Source organism: Podarcis vaucheri (assembly GCF_965113315.1).
Source record: "Podarcis vaucheri genome assembly, chromosome: 10".
Classification (NCBI taxonomy): Eukaryota; Metazoa; Chordata; class Lepidosauria; order Squamata; family Lacertidae; genus Podarcis; species Podarcis vaucheri.
The window spans coordinates 34,196,658-34,224,201 of record NC_138748.1 but is presented as its reverse complement, the minus strand read 5'-3'; the positions used below and the strand labels follow the sequence as shown (position 1 = coordinate 34,224,201).

The following is a 27,544-nucleotide window of genomic DNA, read 5'->3' as shown; positions in this document are numbered from 1 at the left end:
GAGCCCATAATCTCCTAAAAGCCTCCTGAGGCCCAACATACCACCTTGAACAATGTTGGATGAGGCTAGTGGAGCTGCAGCAACATGGGGAAACTGGGGGAGATTTCATGGGGCTGCTTTGCATAAATGGGAGTGCTTTTCACCTCGGACAAGTTAACTCTAAATCCAAGCCATAGTATTTTACTTGAAGTTTTGCAGTTTCCAAAACATTGATTTTCTGGTTTGATGTTGAAAAATGGAAATGGATAGGATATCAGTATCTTTTATTTTACCTACACAGCTTTGATCATTCCCCTTTGTTCTTTCCTTTGTTCTCATCTCCAGCCGAGTGATCTCAGGAAGCACCGGAGAAAGGTATGCATACTTTTCTCTCTTTTTTAGCATGCTGCTGTGAATTTTCTCCCATGTGCACTTAAAACTCAGCTTAACCAGAATTTTTCCACAGGTTTTTTAAAGTGATTTTGCAAAATGAATTTCTGCATTTGTAATGGGAACTTGAGAACATCTAAAATCAGGCCTCAGCTCTCGAAACTCACAGAGATGATTTGTGTCATCTTTGAAATTTGATGTGTAACTCACTGTGAATCATAACTTTGCATATTAGTTTATACAGCTGCAGAAAACTTCTCATTATTCTTCTAAATAGTAAAGCACCCTGAATGTTATAGCAATACACGACACAAGCATATATGAAACTATCAAAAGTTGTCATTACTTCAGGCTTATTAAGCAGAACCCTGGTAATTCTATACTGATACATAATTTTGATCTTGCTTTGATATGTATCCAGTTGTAACTTTGGCTATGTATGTGGGATTGATGAAACAACGGTGACATGCATCAAATTACACAGATGAGTCAATATCTGAGACCTGTCCTTTGCTGCTCTTAATTTTATACACTTCTTTGGTGGCAGAGCGTGTCCTCCCTAAAAGAGGGCACATGTTGCGGTGAAACCTGGAGACTGACCTTCTGGTTGTGGGTGGGTATATTGGACAGGCACAATACCCGACTGGTAGCTCCCTCGTTGCTGGGTTTAATCCGCCAATGGGGTGCTGACTAAATGGATCAAGGGACCTATAAATACCCATGCACGTGACCCAGAGCTTCCTCTTTTGGCTCGTGCATCGGAACACCCGCCTACCTCTCCCTATATTTAGGAAAATTTTGCATTTGACCTTGCTATGCTGTCGTGTGTCATTGGGACAGGGGCACGGCAGGAATTTCCCCCACTTGGCTGATTGGCTGTTGCCATTTGGGTTTCGTCTGCCGTGTAGCAAATCATCACAACTTGTAAGGTTGTGGATAGGCACTGGTTCAGGTGATAGGGATGGGAGAACGGTCTCGCCATCCCTATGTGGAGGGTATTCCATTAAAGGAATCCAGGGACTCAGCTTGGTTTGGCCAACCGCCAAAAGGGTATTGTTCCCATGCATGAGTCCAGGGGAGCATCTGGGGAGTGGACATAGTCTGTTCCCGGGCTTTCTACCTACGTCAGGTGTTCACCCTTGGCTGACCTATGATAGAGCTCTGGGTCAGCGCTACCTGCAAGGGTGCAGGGAGCTAGTCAAACCAGAACCTACGCAACCACTCACTTTCTGTAATCCATAAAGTTGTGGCCTAATTTCTGCCAAAAACCAAAACTAAAATTTGAATCAATTGTGTTTTTATTTAGAGGGGAGGTCTCTGGGTCTGACACACAATTGATTTCCTTCCTGAAGCTACTTTGCAGCCATAAACTTTGAATACTGAAGTGTATTTTGAGCTAGAATATCCATTGTATGTTCACATAAATTAGCCAGGCTTTGCAAACATGGAGTGTGAGAAGACACAGCATGTGTAAGCAGTACAGTCCTATCAACCTGTTCTGTAATGGGTCCATATAAAGTTAATTAAATGATGCCTGAGGTCCAAACATTACAGTAAGATAATTACTGGCCCCATCCACTCTTGGTTTTTCTTAATACACAGTTGGGAGGGTAGAATCTTGAACAGGGCCATGGAGGTAGTTGAGGGCATTTAACTTGACCATCACTATGGTCCAGATACAGATGGCCCTGCCTCTCAGTTGCTGTTTAAAAAACAAACATGGAAGGGTCAATCATGTGTGTGGTTTATTTATAGTTTTATTATGCTTTTGATTATTTTATATATAAAAATATAAAAAGGCAAATCACAAGCAAAAAAGCAACACAGAGATGCAATAAACATTAATAGTGAAAAGAAAAGAAATTAACCAAAAAAAACCCCCCGCAATAATTATGTATATGTCAAGAGGATGGGGTGTGGAATTATCTGTTACCAGCCCAAACTTGCTCAGTATTCTTTGTTTATGCAACCCTGTGTAGGGTGTCCATATAGCCAAGAATCTTCCACTCCTTTTCTGAATAAAGAGGTTCACTTTCTTGAAATTCCTCAGTTGTGTCATGTCTTTCATCTATTGTATATTTGAGGGTGGAAACTTTCCATCCAATATGGAAACCTAGGCATTTAGCCCCCATGGGTGCCTACAGTGGATTACAAAGAGTTGGCACATAACTCCACAAGCTGTTGACACCATTTGACGCCATGTTTCCTGGGGGCCCACCACAGCGCCAGCACTGATCTGTGCTTGTTACAGATGGGTAGCCGTGTTGGTCTGCCATAGTCGAAATAAAAAAATTCCTTCCTGTAGCACCTTAAAGACCAACTAAGTTAGTTCTTGGTATAAGCTTTCGTGTGCATGCACACTTCTTCAGATATCTGAAGAAGTGTATCTGAAGAAGTGTGCATGCACACGAAAGCTTATACCAAGAACTAACTTAAAGGTAAAGGTAAAGGTACCCCTGCCCGAACGGGCCAGTCTTGACAGACTCTGGGGTTTGTGCGCCCATCTCACATTTATTGGCCGGGGGCCAGCGCTGTCCGGGGACACTTCCGGGTCACGTGGCCAGCGTGACATCGCTGCTCTGGCGAGCCAGAGCCGCACACGGAACGCCGTTTACCTTCCCGCTGGTAAGCGGTACCTATTTATCTACTTGCACCCGGGGGTGCTTTCGAACTGCTAGGTGGGCAGGCGCTGGGACCGAACAGCGGGAGCGCACCCCGCCGCGGGGATTCGAACCGCCGACCTTTCGATCGGCAAGCCCTAGGCGTTGAGGCTTTAGCCCACAGCGCCACCCGCGTCCCTAAGAACTAACTTAGTTGGTCTTTATTATTATTTTTTATTTGATCTGTGCTTGATATGTTTTATGGCCAGTTGTGTGCTTATTTGGGCCAGTTTGGGCCTCAGAGATTGGAAATGGGACTTGAATGGCTCTCTGTAGGGCCATGATCATATCCGATTATCTCCTTGGCATTTTTGTTCTGTTACTTTTGCGTCCCACGAATGGAAGACGGTTTTTATGTAAGCCCTTATGCTTGCTTGGAAAGTATGGTGAATTCCAAACAGTTTGACTACTTCACAATTTAAATTATTTCTTGTAAATAACTTAGGAAGTTGGTTTCTAAGCTGCCTTTTATGGACATGGTTTGTTTGTAGATCGCAGTCGTCGAAGAAGATGGGCATGAAGACAAAGCCACAATAAAATGTGAAACCTCCCCTCCTCCAACACCTAGAGCCATTAGAATGACTCATACTCTACCTTCTTCATACCACAATGATGCCAGAAGGTAAGAAGCTCATTGCTTCAGACAGTAATTCACAGCTTGAATGTGCTGTGTTCTTTTTATAATGCACCCATTCATATGACTTCTAGGTGAACTTCCACATAACTTCCAATGCATTCTATTTATCTGGAAATGCAGACTGCTGAGGGGGTTTTTCCACCCTGTGGTGGTTTTTCTTTTTTTCACCACTTCATGTCAGGATCCATGAGAAGTAGCTTATCTGAAGGAGAAACTGGACAAGTTTCTTTGTGAAAGAGTGGCTTTTATAGAACGCCCTGCCTGCATTGATCGTTTTAGTTCCTAGCTCACCCAGGCCTCTTATACGGTGCAAATGTAGTTCTCCAAGAGTAATTGTTTCTTAATTAAAAATTTGTACATCATCACTGAGGTGGGAATTAGCTCTTACAACTTGACTCCTTGAATTCCAGTCTGATTTGGATGTCTGGTGTCCCATTTTGTAGCCCCTTTATATCAAATGTGAGCAGAAGTCAGATCTAGATCTACTGGTAGATCTTTTGGTATTTTGTGGGAGATGAGCAAGGATTCCAACTTCCAGTTGCTTAAAGATGGCGGGTACAAGATCACCCCTGCCCTGTATTACATTGCTGAAATGAAGAAAGCTGTGGATAACCAAAAGCGGATTTTGGTGTGGAAGGACATTGAGCTCCTCAAAATAAGTTTCTGGGTTCAGAATGCTATAATTCTAAGGGTATGTTGTTTGGCCAGTTGTAGATCTCAGGGTTCTAGTAAAAATCAAGACAGACCACACAAGCCTGAAGTCTACCCTCTCATGCTTTAAGTAATTGAGCTGGAGCAAAATGGTATATTTTTGTGGTTGCTCTTACTGCCTTGCTGTTGGCTCTCTATAAGTGAACTAAGGAGAAGGCAACACTCACAACAATGATTAAAATGAAAAATCCATATTGGATTCAGTGATGGGGTTTGATATTTGTGTGCAGAAATGCAACTAATACAACCAATAACTTGAATCTTGGCTGACCGGTGCAAGGAGATGAGTGAAGGACTGCGATTTTTGACAACACCACTACTAACCTTTTGAACCCCATATTGCAAAATTATTGACAATTTCAATCAGGACAACCAACTTTTTCCCCCATTGAGCTCTTCCTCCTGTACAGTGGTGCCCCGCAAGACGAATGCCTCGCAAGACGAAAAACTCGCTAGACGAAAGGGTTTTTTGGTTTTGTGTTGCTTCGCTAGACGAATTTCCCTATGGGCTTGCTTCGCAAGATGAAAATGTCTTGCGCTTTTTTTTAAAAGCCGCTTGAAGAGGCGCAGTTGCGACGGACCGTGCTTCGCAAGACGAAAAACATCGCAAGATGAAAAGACTCGCGGAACGAATTATTTTCGTCTTGCGAGGCACCACTGTATGTAGTTTTCCTATAACATTGTTCAGAATATGCAGAGTGAGCATTTGCTAAGCCTTGGTAATACTGCATCCCATGGAATAAGAGTCACTTCAAGTCCAGCAGTGCCCTCCAGGTACCCACTGGGACACAGATGAGGTAGTGAGGTCAAGGGAACTCTGGGTTGGTGATATCAACATCATTCAGGTGCAGGTGTACCTGTGAGGCCACCACCACCAACTCGGAGCTCCCAGCCTAGCCACCACTTCACCCCATTCCTAGTCTGCATGCTGGTGCCACTGCTGATCTGCCCCCTCACACATCGCTAATGTTCAAATCACCACCAAGTAGGATATAGCATTCCACTGCTGCATAGTTTGTTACTGATAATATCACTTGTATGTGTTTCTTTTATACTAGGAATCAGAGCTTGGTCACATTACATAATTTGCAAGCTCTCTCTTTTTTTTTCGTGGAAAGCACCTTCCACATAGGAATTTGAAGGGTTCCCAGAGTATGTTGAGTACACTTCTAAAGGCTTTTATTACTATGAGCCAAAATGCCCTTGTAAGAATCATGTCTTTGATCTTATGGTGTGGAGCAGGAAGACGGATCATTTGCGGGGAAATTAAGTATCTCTGGAATTGAAAGCTGGGACAGTTTTGCTGACTACATTTAGGCAGAGATCCTAGAATCATCATTTCCCCAAGACCTAGTTTCCCAAGACCTTAGGATCAAGCAATATCTCTACTTCTGAATCGGAATGCAATGCGATGGCAGGATTAATGGCTCAAAACCTTGAAATCCAGTTTATATTTATGCTATTCCAGACTTTCTGTATCACCAGCTATACCTCTGTTCAGCAGCAAATGAGCAAAAGTCAAAAGACAAGTCTTAGCTCACCTTCCCACAGTCGAGAACTCTCTTACAAGCCAGAGTTCATACACGAGAGCACTCTTCAGGTGCTCTGATGCCATGTACAAAAATGGCAGGGCTAACATGCCCCTCCCTATAGCCCTACCCCTTTGCATGATCACAATGCACGACATCAAAACAGCTGAAGAGAGATTAGATCTCCTACCTGCAGCACATACAAGCCCAGCTATAGAGCAGGGAATCTTTCCCAGAAGCCTATCACCACCACCACTTCCAGTCAGTGCCATGGCTGTTGGTTGCTTTTTGGAACTTATAGGAATCATTCTCTGGATACGCTCAGAAATACTGCTCTGCATCCATGCCTAGTAGGAGGAAAATACCTTTTACTAGGTTTTCACCCTGTTCCTGCTCATAATAGAAATTTCTCAGGTAAGATTTTTAAAAATCCCATTTTTGGTTAAAACGATGTTGTCACAACTCAGATTTGTTTGGTTCTTCTTGACACATATTTCTCTGAACTTTCCAGCCCAAAAATATATTAATAGGGCTTTGATGAATTATACCTCCTTTCTGTCACTTTTTGTTAGATTGAATCATCTTGATCAGCATTAGTGAGACATGAAAATTAGCCATTGTGCTGTTCTAAATATTATTATGATGCAGGAAAGAAGCCATCAGAACCTGATTAATGTTTCCAATTATGAAGACACTCTTATTAGATTCCAGATAATTTGTTTGCACAGCTGCTTAGGAGGGGATGGGCACAGGACCTCATAAGGGCAATAATGTATTATCTATCTTTTGTGTGTATTTTATAGTAGCTTGCCTGCATCCTTGGAGCCAGAAAGCATTGGTCTTGGCAGTGTCAGTAGCAGCCAGGATTCCCTACACAAAGCTCCCAAGAAGAAAGGAATCAAGTCTTCAATAGGACGTTTGTTCGGTAAAAAAGAGAAGGCTCGACTTGGACAGCTCAGTAAGGAATTAGTTGTACCAGGCTCGGGTCGCTGTTTTTCAGTATTAATTTTTTTTTAATGGTTTTGGCTTCTTTTTCAGTTTCGTTTTGCTTTTCCAAACATTCATTTCTCTTCTAAACTGGTGGGATCTTTTCCACATAATTCTGTTATACCATAACTAGTATTGACTGTCACATCATTCACTGTGTTTTTCTAAATGAGCAGGGGGGATAGGATGAGATTCCTTTACTTACTTCTTCTGCCTTTTTGGAATTACGAAAGTGTAATTTTGCTAACACTTACAGAGTTTTAAAAACCTTGACAGCAAACATATGAATCTGTTGACTTGGCTAAAAGGCCCCTTTCCACAACCACCATCACTGTTCTTTTTCAGTTTTGTTTAGCATCCAGCTTGACAGAAGACTTGGCTAGCAGGAAACTCAAAGTAGCATTGGTTCCTATGCTTTTTCTCCTATTATGAATGTAGTTGCTTTTCGCCTTCGTTTGCTTGACGTGAATCCCCTCCTGGATTCTTTTCCAGTCTTCATAGCACAAGGCTCCTATCTGTTTTGATCTTATACTCGGAGTATAAGACACAAAAGTGTCCACACACCTGCAGAGCTATATTAACTGTCTGCCAACGCCACTGTGGTTTGCAGACCTACTAGCACATTTGTAGCCAGACACTCACAGCAGCAGAAGGGGGGAGGGGCAGGCAATTCTGTCCCCAGTCCAGCTGCTGCTGACTTAGTAAAGTGACTAATAGTTGTAATTCTATTCATTTTAATAAAACTACAACTTTTAGTGGCTTTGCTAAGTTGCCATTTGTAAAAACGAAACAAAGATTTAGGTAACTGTCATTTGAAACAGATGGCCAGAACATATTGGTGATTATGGATCCTGTTAGAATATGAAGAATTTCCACAGCGTCTTATAGTTCGTATTTAATACCTTCATATCATTGTCCATTCACGTTATTCAGAGGCAACACTTTAGGTAAGTTTTATCCTGAATCATTTCATTCAAATAAAACTGGGAACTTCCACTTCTCAGTTTCCACAGCCCTATTGACAAGAAGGAGCAAGGAAACCAATATTTAACCTAAATATTTAGGATATTTAGTGAGCAGCCCCAGTTTACCAGGGCAAGCAAATAGTGAATACAGCCTGCCTAACCCCCATGTTTTTAACTTTTCATTTAAAATATTGAATATTCTGAAATATAGTGTATATAAACAAAAAATAAATACATTGATAATTAGCTTAGTGCAAAATGGTCACTTTTCTCATTATTAGTAACATTCTAGTTTAGACTGTCCTTTCATCTAGCATGGGGGGAAATGAGGTGATTTGTTTCTTTTCATATGGTACATTCAATATATTTCACAATCAATTTAATGATGAGCCCTTTGACACAAACTAGATGTTCCCATCTGCACAGACTAAAAGCTTAATATCTGTTCCATGGCTTATTCATTCTCAGTTAAATTAATCAAGATCCATTTTATTGATATTGGCATACTAAATACTATTGGCATAGTAAATACTATTACGTCTGATTATCTTCTTCTTCTTTAGTAAGTTGAAGGCCCCAGGGATCAAGATATAATAAATGCATTCATATCCATTACGCTCTTTAGAACAGAATAGAGGTGTCAACCTATAAAAGCTGTCCTGGGGGCAATATTAGTTGCCCAATGTGCTACCCCCTCCCCTGACAGTAACCCACCACAACATCATAACTGCATAATTGGATGAAAATCCATTCATAGTTCTGAATAAGTACTTGAAGTAAATCACTGCCAAATGTTTGTAACAAACAGGGGTTTTCATTTTCACCTTAGTTCAACCAAAGCAGTAGTACGTTCAAAAGTAAAACATGCAACCAATATTAATAAAATACAGTCATACCTTGGGATACAGACACTTCAGGTTGCATTTTTTCAGGTTGCGGACCACTGAAACCTGGAACTACCAGAATGGGTTACTTCTGGGTTTCAGTGGTCGTGTATGCGCAGAAGCGCTAAATCACACTTTGCGCATGTGCAGATGCACCAAATCGCAACCCACACGTGTGCAGATGTGCCGCTGTGGGTTGTGGATGCTGTGGGTTGCGAACGTGCCTCCCGCACGGATCACGTTCGCAATCCGAGCGTCCACTGTATATTCTGCAGAATACCTGTTCCCCTTTTTTAAAAAAAGTGTGAGAGCAATGGCAGGAAAAAGATTGGCTTTCCATTTGCATGTTTTGGGAATGGAAAGCCCACAACTGAAGCTCACAATGATCCTTCATAACTTGTATAACCTGTATTTTGTGCTATCTGTACTCAAACATGAAGTGCTTTGTAAGAAGGCGAATTCTAGCTATCTAGAACCTCCATATTCATTGCTGATATACTACTGAATACTGGTTGCCGAAGAAAAACAATGGGAGAGAGCCATTGCCTTCAAGTCCTTCTTCCTGGAGGCATCTACAGTACTTGCTAGTCTACATCAACCTCTAGTCTAATGCCTTCTGATAGGGATTTGTGCTCTTGTATATGGCAGCAATTATAACGTTGGAAATAACGTCATTTGGTTTCTTTTTGTCCTGTGTCACAATAGGACTTCTTTTTTCTTTTCTTTTTGAATGAGAAAAGTTGCTTCAACCATGTTGCATCTTCTCTGGTCCATGATCATTATCAAATATTTTCTTTCAGAATACCATGGTGGTCCTTTCTGTAGTCTTGGTTTCCATAGCTTTCCACTTCTGAGGATTAACTAGGATCAAGTCACCTAATGTGTTAAAGAGATCTAGTTTAGTGTTGTTGTTTTCTAATTCTTTGACCAAAAAAACCTGACTCAGCGATACATATTTAAGATTGAGAGTAGGAAACTCTTTCTCTCTCTCTCTTTCCCCTTCTTTATCCTTTGAACTTGCTGTCCTTTTGTCGTCTCATTGACTCTCTCTGCAGTCTTCCAGCATGCTTTTGAAACATCAACTTTTGTTTGTATTCTCTATTGTTGGATCTGTGATGTCTTTTCTTAAATTCAAATAATGTATCACATTGGTTGGCAAGAACAGGGTCCCTCCACCCCCATCTAATTGGAGATGGAGAAAACATGTGCAAATGTTTAAGAATACAACTTGTGCAACCACCCAGTTACCTTGTGGTATTGCTTTTAATTTAAAATAGCACAATGGCACACTATAGCTCATGCCAATGTTTCAAGCTCACAGTTGCTTAAATGTGATCCGTAACAGAATGCATGTCCTAATTGTGCTTGGTCAGATGATGGTACAGCTGAACGAGGGGACATTTACTGACTCTGATATACTATATCTTAGGCAGTGATCCTGCATGTACATCTTTCATCTGTCTGTGCAAACAGTCTATATTGCTGGTGGCATGCTCTGTGTGTGTGTGTGTTTGTGTGTGTCTCCAGACTTGAAGGTGTCTGAAAGAGGGATGTGTATAATCATTTTACTCCTGCCTCCAGTAAGCAGCCAATTTTGTCTTGTTTCGAAAACCTGCAAAACCTGCATGACTAGAGGCAACAGCAAGCAGAAGAAAGGCTTAATGGGAACTGATATCTCTAAAAAAACAAACCCAACCAATTTTCAACCACTTTTAAAACTATTGGTTGTATTCATAAGTAAGGAGGTTAGAAGGCCACTCATGCAAAGAGACTTTCCTGGCCCCAGCTCCTTACTACCACACCCCACCCAACCAATATTTGTTGGTATTTTAAAGTTGTCTTTTGCTGCTTGGTATGGTTTTAACTCCATTTTATAATTCTTTCCCATGCTGTTTTTTATTTTGTTGCTGTTGACTTTTGTGACTTTGTTTTCTGTACATATTCTTTCCCCTTTTTGTGTGATACCAAGAGAGATCAATAGCTACTCGGCATCTAATAAATGCATTAAATAAAAAATTAAGCCTCTTGGCACCTGAGGAGGCCTCAAGAAAGGTTTTGGTAGGATGTAGTGCCCCTAGAAGACACTTTTAAGAGGCCTAGGAGGCTGTATTAGGAAAAGGAGGAGTGTGGACAAGCCCTTTTCCTTACATATATTCCACTCCCATAACTTCTGGCTACAGCCCATTTTCTGTTTTCATTCTGTTAAGAGGCAGCTCTAGGGAAAAACCCAGCTAATTTCATACTTTCTCCAAAGCATTAGGAAACTACAGTTTCCTACACACAGAGGACTCTGTTTTTATCCTGTAGTGCTATGCAGTCCTCAGTACATAACCCTGAACAAGACCTTTAGTGACTGTATTTTAATAATCTGCTGTTGAGGGACGTGTGGCTTTTGCTGCGTCTTTTTCTAAGGCGTTGAGACCATCCTACAAACGATTTCCTTGTTGATACATGTAGTTCTTATATGTCTCTTATATGAGGAAGTAGCTTCTGGATTTAGGTATCTTGCTTTGCTTTCCACCCCAGAAAACAGACTTTAGAATTTCACAGACCAAATGCTAAACTAATAGAGCCACTTGAAAAGAATGTCAATGGAGAAAATCTATTTGCTGTTTTGACACAGGAGGTTACATGGAAACAGAAGCTGCAGCACAGGAATCTCTGGGATTAGGCAAACTGGGAACTCAGGCAGAGAAAGACCGAAGACTAAAGAAAAAGTAGGTTGCTTATTCATGCTCCTTTTATCCTGTCATCCATCTGTAGTGCATTTCCTTGATCCTTTACTTATGCTCAGCATGGATTGCACCTGCTTGGAATATCCAGTAGGTATTTGTTTTCTATTTAAATATATTTGATTAGCAACACTCAGTACAATTTACAAACATATAATTTATCAAAATAGTGCAATAGCTTGTAAAAATAAAACAAGTTTTATTGGCACTTAAAGCAGCTTTAAAAAAAAAACACCTAAAGGATTGTGTCCATTTCTCTATGTGGATTTCAGTAAAGAAGGTCAAGAGGAAAGGCTGTTTGTATTTATGAGCAGCCGATTATAAAATGCAAATGTTCTCCTTTGACTCTATTTTCTCCTTAGGAGGGGGGCAACCTAGAGTTTTGTGTATATGAATTATAGGATAATTATATGCTTTCACCCACTGCATTTACTTGGAAGTTAAATTCAGCAGCTGCTATGATTCAGGACACATAGGCTTTGATAAACTATAATTACTACTGCTTCTCAGTACCTGCTATGCTCCGTTTGGAAACAGATTATTTAAAAAAAAAACAAAGAGGGGGAATAAGACTATTCAGTGTTTTGAATCAGTGTTTGGAAGTTTTGCTGTTGCTTCTGATGGTATGACTTCGGAAATTTCCTTAAAGTTTTCTCACTCAACTTACTTCTGCTGATCCTTTCCTCAGATCTTTCCTGCTTAATATTGTCAGTTTCTCCATAGGTGTGTTCCAACATTTGACTCTTTGTTTGTAGTGTGCATATTAACCATGTTTTCTATGCCACGTATGAGTGTGAGAAAATGTATTTTCACCTTTCACTGTTCATTGTTCAACCTGATCGTTCACCCTATGAAAATCCTGTTGCAGCAATCCAAAGCTGCAACCAACAGAATTGTTCCGCCAGAGTTTTATCTTTTCCATGCTATTTACTAGAATCCTTACCTGCTTTCTTATCTGAGCTATGAATGTATAGAAGAAGCAGAGAACCAGACCGGGATTTGTATCATGCTGCCAAGATAGCCATTAGATTTAGAAGAAAATATCAGATAAGAGGTTTCTGACTATGAACAGTATAAAATCATTACTGAGGATCTCAAGAATAACTTCTGGTTATAACTTCTGTAGTATTTTTAAATTTTATTTCTGGCTTCCCATTCCTAAATATTTGTAATGACTAGCACTTGAAATCCTTATCCTAGTTGCCTAGAAGAAAGCCCCATGGAATTCAGTAAGATTTACATATGAGTAGGCATGGATAGGATTGCACTAATAACATCCTAAAGGGACACCGGTGGTGCTGTGTTCTAAACCAGTAAGACTCCTGGGCTTGTTGATCAGAAGATCAGCGGTTCGAATCTGCATGGCAAAGCTGAGCTCCTGTTGCTCTGTCCCAGCTAACCTAGCAATTTGAAAGCACACCGGTGCAAATAGATAAATAGGTACCACTGCCTATTGGAGATTACTGGAGTTGGAGATTACTGGAGTTCTGCCTACTCCTTACTAGAAAGAACAATGGTGAATGTATTAAAGGGAGCAAGCAAAGATTACTCAGATAAATGAAAGTCAGAGAGGCAAGGAATTAGTTTTTATTGTTCCTACTACCAATTTGCTGTGCAATCTTAAATGTTTCCCATCTTCCCCTATTAAATCTGTAATTTCACGTTGCCTGTAGGGTGTTTTGCTTTCTTTAAGTTAAATGTTTTCCTATCCTACAATAAATTTGCAAATTTTAGTGATAGGATATATGTTTTAGAGATCAGTATTTTCACATTGGTGACTTTATTTGCTTATTCATTTTGAAACACTTTAAAACTATGTTTGCTTTACAAAATCAAGCAGCTTTTGAAGAAATCTCGAGTGAATATTATCTGGCCCATTGACTTCTAATGTCTTGATTTTGATTGTCAGCTGAATACAGTCTGCTACCAAAAATGTCTGCCACACAAGAAGTTCCTGGGGCTCTGAATTTTGCAGATATTGTGTTTGAGTCTTGCCCATGGAATCTTTCCCTACTGCTTATCTGTGTGTAGATCTTAGCCTTGTTCAAATGACAATTCTGGGCCAGAGAAGGTAAAATGTGAGAGGGGTTCATTCATGTAATCTTCAATACATAGCCCATACCCACACCAGTTGTTTGTGCACAGGCTCATATGCAGGAGCTACTCTTTGTATTTTTTCAGGGTACAGATCACATGGAAAGATTGTAGGTTCATGCAGTTTGTAGTCACATAATCTCTGGACAATAGATTGACTTAATTCATAAAGATTGCCAATAGGGCCAACAGGCATCATTTTAAACGTGTCCCAGCCAAATTGTTGTCTGCACAGCACCCTGGCTGTTTAGATATCAAGGCAACTGGCCTTCTACTAGATATTACACTGGAGATAATTCTGCTAAGACAGGAAACCTCACAGGGTACCAGTAAATTTAAAGCCTCCATGTACCACAGTTACATTTTGGACCAGACTTTCAAACTAATTGTTTGAACTAATTCAAACTAATTGTTTGAACTAATTCAAATTAATTGTTCAAACTAATTGTTTGAAAGACGGTTTTTATTACAGTAGAGCTGTAGGATGTGGTACCTCCTCAAAGTAGTGGCGTCAAACCTTGTTGCTTCAACAGAAGGTTTGTAACGTAATACAGTGTCTCGGACAAATTTATGTCTAGCAGCTATTGAAATGTGAACATGTTTACCATTTCAGTGGTTTCATGGTTCATAAATCTAATACATCTATAGTATTCATATGCTAACTCACTGAGGTCTACATGGGCTTAATTTGTAAAAAAAAATGCAATCAAAAGCAAATAATTTAAAATGCGGAATACACACACACACACACAGAAACTGTACCCATCTAAGTCACATCTTCAATTACTACCATTGGCTGTGCATGTTTGTAAAATAAGTTTTACAGATGCAAGGTGAAAGCTTAATTATGATTTTACAATGTAAAAATATACTGTTAAAATCCTATAAACTGTTAGTTTCATTTGGATGATGATGTAATTTGGATAATGATGTAATTTGAAGGGATGTTTAGTTATCATATACAAATGCTATACTCTCTAATAATAATAATAATAATAATTAATAAAATTTATTTATATCCCACCCTCCCCAGCCGAAGCTGGGCTCAGGGCGGCTAACAACAATCAAAATAATCCAACATTCTAAAAACATTCATTATAAAATTAATTAAAATCAAATTGATGGCAACCATTAAGTAAAATTCTGTGCAGATTGCCAGAGGAGGGGGTCAGGCTGCGCCCTGACCAAAGGCCTGGTGGAACAGCTCTGTCTTGCAGGCCCTGCAGAAAGATGTCAGGTCCCGCAGGGCCCTAGTCTCTTGTGACAGAGCATTCCACCAGATTGGAGCCACGGCCGAGAAAGCCCTGGCTCTAGTTGAGGCCAGCCTAACCTCTCTGTGGCCCTGGGATCTTCAGGATATTTTTATTTGCAGACCGTAAATTTCTCTGTGGGACATACCAGGAGAGGCAGTCCCGTAGGTACGAGGGTCCTAGGCCGTATAGGGCTTTAAAGGTTAAAACCAGCACCTTAAACCTGATCCTGTACTCCACCGGGAGCCAGTGCAGCTGGTATAGTACCGGATGAATATGATCTTGCAGCGAAGACCCCATAAGGAGTCTCGCCGTGGCATTCTGCACCCGCTGGAGTTTCTGGGTCAGTCTCAAGGGCAGCACCACGTAGAGCGAGTTACAATAATCCAGTCTGGAGGTGACCGTCGCTTGGATCACAGTGGCTAGGTCAGTGCGAGAGAGATAAGGAGCCAACTGCTTAGCTTGGCGGAGATGAAAAAATGTTATAGCTGTAATCTGCGCCTCCATAGAGAGGGAGGTATCGAAGATTACACCCAAACTCTTAACGGACGATGCTGGCACTAATTTCACCCCCGCAAGAGATGGGAGTTGCCCCCTCAATCCCATATCGCCCCGTCCCAGCCAGAGGACCTCTGTCTTCGAAGGATTTAACTTCAACCGGCTCCCACGTAACCATCCAGCCACAGCTTCCAGACATCTGGTCAGTGTGTCTGGGGCCGAGTCAGGATGGTCATCCATCAACAGATAGAGTTGGGTGTCATCGGCATACTGATGGCAGCCCAGCCCAAAACTCTGGACAAGCTGGGCGAGGGGGCGCATAAAGATGTTAAAAAGCATCGGGGAGAGAATCGCACCCTGAGGCACTCCACACACCAAGGAGTGGCGCGATGACAATCCCCCCCCAAGCGCCACCCTCTGTCCCCGACCAGAGAGAAACGAGCGCAGCCATTGAAGGACTGTGCCCTGGATCCCCACGTTGGCAAGGCGGTGGTCCAGGAGTTCGTGATCGACCATGTTGAAGGCTGCTGATTGGTCTAGAAGAATCAGCAACCCCGACCCGCCTCGATCCAGCTGCCTGCAGAGATCATCTGTTAGGGCGACCAGAGCCGTCTTGGTCCCATGACCAGTGCGGAAGCCGGACTGGAATGGATCGAGAGCCGATGTTTCATCCAGAAACCTACCAAGCTGTTCAGCAACCGCTCTCTCAATCACCTTACCCAGGAATGGAAGATTCGAAACCGGGCGGTAATTGGATAGATCTAAGGGATGTTTTCTTTAAGAGCGGACACACCACTGCCTCCTTCAGTTCCCCTGGGAATATCCCGGTGCCAAGGGACAAATTGATGATATCCCCCAGGGGGGCCTGCACCTCTTCTGGACACGCTCTAATCAGCCAAGACGGGCACAGGTCAAGAGGACAGGTGGTGGGCTTTCCAGCTCGGAGGATTCTGTCCACATCGGCTGGGGATATCCGGTCAAAGTGGTCCAATACTGGACCCGAGGACAGTCGAGGGGCCTCCAGTTCCGTTATTGTATCCAAATTGGCAGGGAGGTCATGGCGGAGCAACAGGACCTTCTCTCTCTCTCTCTCTCTCTATATATATATATATATATATCAAGAAGCATCTCCAATAATCATCTAAATTTGAAGCATTTAAATTGCATGTTAGTTTGGGATGCAATTGGCCCATATCCAGAATTGAAAATCTTTTTCTGTGTCTTTCAAATAAGACTCCACTTTCCTTTGCTTTCTTGTCCCATACCACCTGTCTCAACAAAGTGCATTAGCTCAGCAAGGCTGGGAATATGTTCCCTATCTAGCTAGTTTAAGAAAGAATTAAGTATATATGCTGTCTATTTTTGATAACTCCATAGATTTCAGGCTTTGGAAAGCCACAAGGTTAGAATCAACTGTTTGAACTTTCACACTATCATCCCTGCCCCATCCCCATCCTCCTTGGTATTGGCTGAACATATTCCAATGCATTACTGGCGCATTGCGATGAACAATGTTAATTAACAAGCCACTCAAGAACTCTAAACTGCAGTGGGTATAAGCTGTGACCAGGGTTGAAAGAAGCCTGGTTTTCTCTCTTCTCAGCAAGTCTTAAGGATAAGCCACAAATTATCAGAGTCCTCTATATAATGCAACTACCTCTTCCCTCGAGTCACTGACAAAATTACCACACTGACACTGACAAATTCCTTCTGCCGCCTACCAAATTTGTCACTGGCAGCATTTCAGCCTCTGGCAAGGATGCCTTTGCACCTGAATTTAGTGCTACCTTATTATCACCAGTAACACAGTGCGATAATTTGAGGGGGGAGAACTGACAGCTTTGTTTGCCTTTGCTCAGTATCAAAGGGGATCTGAATGCACAAGTTCTCCCTAATTCTTAATGCTTCTTTTCAAACGGTACAGCATATGGCTCCAAGCTGGGTGTAAGGACACAGGCAAGCCAACCAACCGTATTATGCTCCCAGATGGAGAATCTTATTGGAGTATCTCCCGAAGTGCTTTCTTGCTGCTGCAAGGAGTATCGTGAGCTACAGAGAGAGGATGTGACAGCTCTGTACTGCCATTCAGCCACACCTTGGACTAGGAAAAGGTCATTTAGGAGGCAGAGAAGGGGATGACAGACTGTTTGGTACTTTTATCCAGCTGCGGGATGATGCACATACCAACCCATGGGAAATCTACTGGTGCAGGAGGCACTATGAAGATCTACATTTCTGCAAAAGCACCCACTTAGTGGGATGAAGTAATCAGTGCTGGTTTGATAGGGGGAATCAATCTCTCTGCTTTTTGTGTAGGTGTGGAAAGTCAGTGAAGATGGTCTTCCATAAGAACTTCAGAAGAGCCTTGTGGATCAGACCAACCGCTCATCTCATCCAGCATCCTGTTCTCACAGTGGTCAACAAGATGCCTGTGGGAGACCCGCAAACAGGAACTGAACACAAGAGCACTCTCTTGACTGCACTTAGACCCGACCTTTCGGAGCAGCCTACCTGGTTCTCCCCTTGCTCCGTTTTATCCTCACAATAACTCTGTGAGGTAGAGCTGAGACTGATAATTAGCACCTTGACCAGTGCAGCCACTAGTTGCTCATGCTCTGAAGCTTGGTGTTCTTTCATTCATTCATTTATTGATTTAAAAGTGTCCCAAAATCCATATATTACAAGATGTGCATGACTTCTGGTCTTCTGTATCTTTGGATTTCCCATCATCAAACAGTGCTGAGGAACCTTAGGCCTGGGAAGCTGAATTAGGTTCTCCAGGCCTCAGAACTCTCCTCAGGCCACACACCCCACTGGCCTGAGTTGGGGGTGGGTGGCGCTGTAGTCTAAACCATGGAGCCTCTTGGGTTTGCCAATCGGAAGGTCAGTGGTTTGAATCTCCACTATGGGGTGAGCTCCCGTTGCTTTGTCCCAGCTGCTGCCAACCTAGCAGTTCGAAAGCACACCAGTGCAAGTAGATAAATAGGTACTGCTGTGGCAGGAAGGTAAATGGCGTTTCTGTGCACTCTGACTTCCGTCACGGTGTTCTGATGCACCAGAAGTGGTTTAGGCATGCTGGACACGTGACCTGGAAAGCTGTCTGTGGACAAACGCTGGCTCCCTCAGCCTGAAGCGAAATGAGCACCACACCTCACAGTTGCCTTTGACTGGACTTACCGGTAACTATCCAGGGGTCCTTTACCTTTAACACCCTGAGGTTTTTTGCCTGGCTGGAATGTGTCTTTGGAACTCTTAATAATGTCTTTTGCTTGTTTGGATGGAGAATAGCGGGGGGGGGGGTGTCTCTGTGTGTGTGCAACTTCTTTACTGTATAAAGGTAACGTTTTAAAAGCACCGAAACCATAATTTTAAAAGCACTGAAAATAAGTGCTGGAAGAATTCAGTCCTGCATCACTCTAGGGGCAAAACACTGAAGCGCTTACAGGACTATCCCATTACCAAGCTTTCTTCCACACTAGCCATTTCATCTGAAATGGACGCCATTTGTTCTCTCAGCTTTTTCCTGAATAATCCAAATGAGACCGTTGCTAATGTGTTGTATTCTGGTATTTTTAGCCGTTCTTCTCCTGCTTTTCTACACTTTTGATTTGTGGCTCTCTTTCTTTAAACTGTTAAAATGCAATTGCAGCACAGTCCGGCAAACTGCTTTTGAGGCATCCCAGGGTTAATGTTCCCATTAATTTTCCTCTTAGTCCCCTTTTTAAAAAGTGACTTCCGCTTCTCAGCTTCTGCCACCTTAATTAGTTTCTTCCTATTCTCTGCTGGCATTTTTGAATTGGTTCATAACTAGGCAGCTCGTATATAGGGGGAGCCCTTAAAGTGCTCTTTTCCTCCTTGTAGCCATAGCAATTGCTTATTAGTTAACCCTGCTCTTTCATTTTACAATTGGAATTTCTTTGAGTTGATTTCTTAAATAAGTTTAAGCCGACATTTTATTTTAAATTTTCTTATGCAATGGAATGGAAGGGGAAAGAAAAATTAAAATGCCTCAAATTACCTTTCTTGGAGATGGCAGGTGTATTATTTATATGCTTGTTTAGATTCATTTCTGATCCTGTGGCTCCTCTTTTTAGAGACAAACATTCTTAAAACTGGCAATATTATACAATGCAGTATTAATTTCTGAATAACATACAGACTTTAATAAATCATAATCATGCTTAATTTAGGTGCTTTTGCAATCTGGTTCAGTTTTAGGTATCTACTTAATGCTGATAACATGCATTATATATATATTAGTTTTATTTAGGTGGATAAAATATTAAACATTGGGTTGGCAGTTATAGTGTTGCTGCTTTCAGAAACCTTTGTGACTGATTACACCTGTCTTGTGGTATGTAAAGTTGTCGTGTCTTGTTTGCAGTATGTATCATGCCATGAGTGTTTGTCTCCTGTTTTCCAACTCAGGAATTCCGTGATAGATTGGCACGTTGTCCTACTCATGTGATATGTGTAAACATTACATTTAGTTCACATGGGACACAGCTTGGGTGCAAGTTATTGGTCCTCCAGGGCGGTTTGCAGGGTGACCATTCTTGTGAAGACAATCCCAGTGTTCTTTTTCTCTGTGGTTTCAGTCAAAGTTCTGACACAAGGGGAGAGAGTTGGCTTGACCCAAGCAGATGTCCATGTTCAGAAAGGGCAGGCATGGCAATGAAAGTTTTGTTTTCCATTTTGTGGCAAACTCTGCTTGGCACAGATTTTTTTTAAAGGGGACATGGTTGACAACAGAAAAAAAAATATATCCACAGATTGCATAAGATTGCACAGGAGCAAAGAACATACACAAGACTTGTTAGGAGCAAACAACATTACAGCTCAGTTCCTAATAATGTTTCCATATGCACTAGACACTGAAAGCATATTGAAAGCATGCAGCCCTTCCCCCTGAATCTTGGGAACTGTTGTTTGTTAAGGGTGCAATGAATTGTTACTTTTTGGTGGGTAAACTACAGCTTTCAGGATTCTTTGTTCGGTGGGGGGATGTGCTATAAATGCATGCTGTTAACACAGTAGGTGTAACCTTCAGACCTGGCCTTAGATTTGAAAGTAGAAAAAAAACCCATCAGTCTTTAGCAAATGTATTGTTACAAACTGTACACTAGTTGTTTCATGGGGCGGGGGATTAATTCTGTCCCAATATATAAACATGTACAACTACTTAGCCTCAGTTCATAGATCTGTAATTGCAGTAGATCTTGACCCTTCCAGATCACACTCAAGAGATTGCCGATGAGAGGGGAAAAGCAATCCCTAGGCTGGCCTCCTTCCCAAAATGGAACTAGGATTGGTGGCAGCTGAATGTATTGATCTCTGGAATAGAAGTTTCTCCATGCCAGGCTATTGGATGTAGGAAATTCTAACTGCAGCATTTCCTGTCTGCATGTAAAGATCTATTTCCCAAATTGGTCCATCCTTTGTTATCATCAGGGCCTTTTTAATCTAGTTGAGTGTTTAATTATATTAGTTTGGCTTGCTCATCTTTAACCAAAAATAATAAGTTTGCTCGTTGTCATATACACAGTATTGCCACTAATGAGCCTAGTAATTAAGTGCAATTTAAAACAAACCAAAAAACTGAATTAATTGCTAACCATCTATTTTTTTCTTATTCTTATTGCTAGGGGAAAAAACCCATTAATTTAGCCACTAAGGGTGTATGCTTTTGTTTAGCCCTTCGGAATACTTAACTATTATATGACTCTTAATTATTTATAATTGCCCGTTATTGACTAAATCTATGTTTGCCTCTTCTTTTTGTGTCAGGAACCCATAAGAAATCATTATATATTAATATATCTCTGAGTTGATGCACAAACTTCCGCCTCCCTCCACAAATAATTTTTTCTTATATATAGTTGTTGCAACGCCATACCTACCCTCTCCGGAAAAGAGAAAGGACAATATTCAGTGATTTTAGCAAAGGCAAAGGTAATTCTTTTAGGTTAGGTAGTTGGTTTTTTTACAAAAGCAGTGTGAGAAGGGTCAGATTTTAGGATCTTTGCTACTCAGCTAATAGTAAACCTTCAGTCCCTTGCAGATGCCCTTGCAAAAGATAAATAAGAGATCTGTTCTGGCAAATGGGGCACTGCCCCACCAATCTCGGGTTGCCCTCAGCCAGCTCCCACCTGCCTGCCATCTTGAGGCAGTCATGGGTGGCTCTGCCTGCCTTCCATTCTGGCTCCCCCTACTGCTGGTCTGTCTCCCTGCCATCTGCGCCACCAGGCCCAGTGGAAATGAGCCAGCCCTGTTGAAGCATAAACATTATGAACCACCTCCCAGCTCAAGCCATTGCATCTATCTCTACGGACCAGTTCGCTCAGTCACAATCTTTCTTCATATACAACACAGTGTCTCCAGGGATGCACTCATATGGAGAGCATAAAATATGACGTGGGTCCATTCTATTCACACGGTGTGACCTTGCATTGGTGATTTCCCCCTGAAACAAACAGCCAGTACACAATGGGGAACAGGATCAGAACCATGGAGAAGAGATGTAAGCCCTTGCTCCCATAGCAGCCCCAAGCAGAATTAGGCCCTCCTCCCTTGTGCCTGCTCTTCTCAGTGGGACCTGCGAAGTATGCTGCCAATTGTGGCTGCATGAAATCTCCATTAGGAAGTTGCTTCTGTATTTATGGGAAGCCTGGATCAGACATCCCAGTTTACCCCATCCTAGATTGTACACCAGTTCGTTCATTCTTCAGGGGAAAGCCTATTTAGATGAGGGTATGAATGGCTCCTAGGTAAGGAACTGTATCATAAATGGACATGGATAAATTATTAGGAAAATTGTTATAATGGTTCAGGGAGTTGATGTTGCAAATATGATGAACTGTAAGGAAGGCAAATGTATGTTTTTTCTTACGTGTTGACTGAGGCTAGTTCTGTTGTCATTGTAATCCATTTTGTATGTTCTACATTCAAGAGTCTTTAATTCAAGGTAAAGCTTGAATAATTTGCATTTCTTTATCAGGGAAATACAGTTTCAGTGCTATCTAAATGTATTTACTCTGTAGAGGGCTATCTATTTAATTTAGCTAAAGCAAGAGAGATCGGTTTTAATTTTAAAAAATCATACTTCTATGCTGCTTCTTTAATTTTTTATTCTATCATATGATTTCTTTTATGGATTGACATATATTCATTAATATTTGTGTGCTTTTCTTTTCCATCCATCTCTCTTCATCTCATGAAAAGCACATCTGGGTAAGTTAAACCACAATGGTTGCTGATCATATTCATTTTCAGCACCATATTTGGATTTCTTCTTTTATTTCCTCTTATTATATTTTTTAATTTCTATATAACCACTTTAATTTGCAGATCTATGTGGAGAGTTGAACCAAAATCAAACTTTAAAATATTCTAAACTTGGGCAACATTGGAGACCTTTTCAGGGTCTACTCCTGTTTGTTCTCAGCTTGTGGATATATGAATATATTTTCATATGAACTGAGTGAAATTCTAGATGAGCTGAAATAAATGACAAAAAAACCTTGTGCTCTACCTCTGTGGTAAAGTGTTTTGCTGGTATTTCACTCATTCATTTGTTCATTCGCTTGTTCTATATGACCCATATATAGAACAACACTATTTTGTATTGATTTTCCCACTCTTGGTTTCATTTCTTACCAATTCAATTAATTTGCAAGTTTGCGAATATCTTTTTATTGCTCTTCTCAGTTTGGCTAAAATTATTCCAGCTGCAATCCAAACTCACTTACATGGGAGTTAGCCCCACTGAAATAAATGGGGCTTGGTTCTGGGTCGACATGGGTAGGTTTGCACTGTTGAAACAATTGCTTTTGTAAAAAAACAGGTAGTAGGAAAGAAAAACTCCTAGTCAGACCTCATATAGCCCCTTCCATGCAACGTATGTAGAATTTTACACATATATAAACTTCCAACATCTCTGTGATTAAAACCGTAAGCTTACAAAAAGCCCTTTGGTGTGTGGAGCTGCAAGGGACAGAAGATATTAATTTAAGAGTTGTATGTTAAAATGTATTTCTACAATGGGTGTAATCAAATATGGATTTAATATGCTTTAATATACCTGAAAACTCCAGGGGTCTGTAATTGTATTTCGCAAGTTTACGATAAGATTCCAAGGCAGTTATTATGCAGGCAGGTTGATTCATTATGGTAGTGGTGTTATATTTTGAGCAGTCATTATTTCTCATTATAATTCAGAGTTAAGGCCCTGGCTTCTAGTGGCTACTCAGCAATTCCAAACTATATTTCCATTTACCTAATGAATGCTTTTAGGAAAAAGCAATAACTTTCACCACCTTGAAACATATGCACAGCAATTACAGCATTATTTAAGCAAGCTGTGCTTTTATTAAAAGAGTAATCAAACTTCCCCACTTTTTAGATTTTGAAACTTTTAAATTTGATTTTCTTATTATCTTTTGAGGATTCCCCCGCCCCCTTTATTCTAGCAGAATATATATAGAAAATGTGTCCAGAGAAGTTCAATTGTGACTTTAAATTGTGACAGCAGAAACCTAGCTACACTGTATGGAGTAGAACTGTGTGCTGTTGACTGTTTTGAATTTATTTTATGGAGCAGTTCAATTCTCACACACAACACTAAGCCAAGCCATGATACAGCATATAGGAGCAAATGTGCAGCTTCCTGGAGAGAAAGTTGCAGGTGCTTTGCTTCTCAATAACACAGTAACAGCAGGAATGGGGAAGAGGCAAAAGACTTGTGCGCTTCTCTCTTGAAATCCAGCCTTTTGCCCTAAGCAGGGCCGGCCCACCCAAGAGGCAAGGTGAAGTGCCTGCCTCAGGCAACAGGATCCACAGGGGCAGCAGATCTAGCCTCCAAGGAGTGCATTGCTTGCTTGCCATCACCACAGTAACATCAGTGGCTGCTTGGAAGCTGGGTCTGCTGCCTCCTTGGCAGCCTCACCAAAGCTGCCTCTTGGCAAATAGGAGACACTGCTGGTCTCCTCCCACCTCTAGGGAGGAAATGGTAGGGGTTGCCCTCTGGAGATTCCTGTGCTCTGCACCTGCCCTGCATAATTCAGAGCAGCCCCATCCCTGCATAATGGCCCTTGATTTGCACTTCAACCATTGGGTTGATTTGATTCCCCCCCCCCCGCCGCCCAAATTCCTGATGTAGATCTTCACTCACCCCTTCTCTCCCTGAGAGGGGGGTGTGTGTGTGTCATTTTGTGGTTCCCCTCACGTGCCAACATGTCTTGGGCCAGCCCTGGCATGAAGTTCTGTGTGGATCAGGTCTTAGTACAGTGGTACCTCGGGTTAAGTACTTAATTCGTTCTGGAGGTCTGTTCTTAACCTGAAACTGGTCTTAACCTGAAGCACCACTTTAGCTAATGGGGCCTCCTGCTGCTCCTGCGCCGCCGGAGCACAATTTCTGTTCCTATCCTGAAGCAAAGTTCTTAACCTGAAGCACTATTTCTGGGTTAGCGGAGTCTGTAACCTGAAGCGTATGTAACCCGAGGTACCACTGTAGTGAATAAGGAATTTCAGTGGCTACCAAGACTTTCTTGACAAAGACAGCATTCAGCCAACCTTTGAAGAGAGTAGTCCCATAATTTTCCAGTCAAGTTTCTCCAGCTGGGGAGTTCTCTTGTGAATCGCCTACTGAAGTGGGAGAGAGTCACAGAAGTGCAGCAGAAGGTTGCCTGTCGGACTGTTCCCTTCAGCAGTAGCACTTACAAGGTTTTTTCCTCAATGATAAACATACATAATATCCTGTAATCTAAGCTTATGGCACTATGTTGCATTATAAACAAGGCTGCATTCCTATTACTACTTCTAAGAAAAAACAGGTACTCTTTATTACATCCAGTGGGACTTAAGCATTTCATTCCGCACTGGATTATATCTGCATAATGAGGTGCAAATGTTTCTGCTCATCTGATACCTTAATGAAAGAAAATGGTTGAAAATCAATGGCACGCAAACTAAAGTCGGCACCCACTTCTGCACTTGTGTTCTCAATTGGAATTCGCTGAACATTAATGCTATTCTCTCACGTTTCATATTTATATTTTTCCCCCTTTATCTTACACAGAGAAGTGTACTGTAGGTCCACTGCTCATTACTGGACCTGACACTGAATGGCCAAGATTACATATAAAATTCTCTCAATTGTACAGCACAATAATAGTGGTGACTGCCTTGGCAACCCATTATATTAATTTCCCAGATGGCTCATGAAAGGTATCAAAGGGACCAAAATACAAATAATTATGCATATCTATCACATGAACAGCATAAGGCAATGACTGAGGAGCTGACCATGGTAAAATCATAGCTCAGAATCTTCTGCAAAAATGAGAGATCCTGGGTTGAGCTATGAGATGGCAAGCTGCTATTGGATTTCACCATGGTAGCTTTAAAAAAGTAACAGGGGTCACCTTATCTAGCATTTTCCAGGCAGACTTAGCATGTATTTCCAGGTTATTATTTTGTTTGTTTGCCCTTTCTTCAAGTTTCTAAGTTCCCAATTATATGTGGGTCAGGTGATAGCTAAATCATTGGCCCATGTCAGCATTCCCTTCATACCTTGTCATATGTCAGTGTTATTTACCATGTGTGCTAGGCCCATACACACCCAACTCTAGCATGACAACACTAAGCAGTTCAGCAGTGGGTGGGTGAGAGAGGCTGGCATGCTAACACTATATGGATTTGGGTTGGCATGCATGGGTAATGTAATAGGAAGTGTTTTCAACATTCATGCAGTTAACTGCTTTCTTAATGACTGCATGCCGTGTACAAACTGGAGCTCAGAATGCCACAAACAGTATTCTCAGGGGATCTTCCACCCACAAAACTGCCACCCCTGTTTAGCTTCATTGGTGAAGCTAAACAAGGTCCATTTACCCTTCTATGGACCTTTTTAATTTCTTCCACTCCAAAGTTACTGTAATTTTTAATACTCCACATTATATATATATATATATATATATATTTGCTTTCGTAGATTTTCACGGGTACAGGAATGCAGGTTTTGGTGTCTTCGGGTGTCTTCCCGTGTAAGAGTCGGGGTGTCTGTGCGACGTTTCGACGAGGTCTCACTCGTCATCTTCAGGCTGGTGCTTTCGGCTTCTTGTTACTGGAACTTCTTGTTACTTACACGGGAAGACACCCGAAGACACCAAAACCTGCATATATATATATATATATATATATGCTTTCGTAGATTTTCACGGGTACAGGAATGCAGGTTTTGGTGTCTTCGGGTGTCTTCCCGTGTAAGAGTCGGGGTGTCTGGGCGACGTTTCGACGAGGTCTCACTCGTCATCTTCAGGCTGGTGCTTTCGGCTTCTTGTTACTGGAACAGAGCAGAATCTGGTGTTTGAGTTCCTATAAATACTGTTGAGGGGTGTGGTGTATAGCCTCCAACGTTCTGGGCAGAGAGGAAGTTCCTAGATTAGTGTGCCTCTTCTTCTTTTGTTCCTTAATTACTTGAGGGATATCTTGAGTGATTTCATGAGTGATATTCTGAATACCACTGGGTGGGTCATTAAGTGTAGATTAGTTGCTAAAGCTTTTGTGTCTTGACCTCTTGAGCTTGTGAAGAGTTTTTCTGAGAAGATGGCTGTGCTGCATTTAGTTGTGCTCTGGTTTGGCTTCGTGTATAGGGGCGAGCTGTGGTTTTGTGCCTTGTGCCAGCCAGATCTGTGTAGGGATTGCAGGGGGGTGCAGCATCCGGAGGTGCCACTATAGTTTGGCTACTGGATGGAGTCTGTAATATGTCTGTGGAGAGGGTCTGGGTTTGGGTCTGGTGTGGTTGATTGGTGACGGCGTTCTGTGTGCCTCTGGTTCTGGTGTCGGTTTTTGTGGGGAGGGCTAATTTCCAGATGTCTGGCAGGCGGGACGTGTCGTCACGCTTGTTCATGTTGTGAGGGTGTTTCTCTATCTCGATGGCTTCCATGATTATTCTCTTGTGGTGATGTTCCATGTTAAAGAGCAATTTGGAATCTGCAAAATTAATTTCGTGTCCTGTTTCTTTCATGTGTTGGAAAAGAGAGGCAGTTTTTTCTTCTTTTTTTGACGGCATTCTTGTGTTCTGCGATACGTGCATTTATTCGTCTGTTTGTTTGTCCAATATACGTGGCTGGGCAGACTTTGCAGGGTATTTCATAGACCCCTTGGTTTTCCAGCTGGATTTTGTCTTTTGGGTTTCTGAGGATATTGGCTATTTTTTGGTTGGTGCAG

General features: G+C 41.7%; 1 protein-coding gene across 12 annotated transcripts in view; it reads left to right on the top strand.

Moving 5' to 3' along the window:
* The window catches only part of PPFIA2 (PTPRF interacting protein alpha 2), a 298,064-nt gene that overhangs the window by 237,183 nt on the left and 33,337 nt on the right, over positions 1-27,544 (top strand). For 11 of the 12 annotated variants that reach the window (XM_082240945.1, XM_082240943.1, XM_082240938.1 and 8 more), the window contains 4 exons: positions 325-354; positions 3,521-3,651; positions 6,710-6,864; positions 11,366-11,459. In XM_082240945.1, the coding sequence (XP_082097071.1) occupies positions 325-354; positions 3,521-3,651; positions 6,710-6,864; positions 11,366-11,459 (410 nt within the window). The remainder of the gene's footprint in view (positions 1-324; positions 355-3,520; positions 3,652-6,709; positions 6,865-11,365; positions 11,460-27,544) is intronic. The other variant, XM_082240942.1, reaches the window with a different exon arrangement.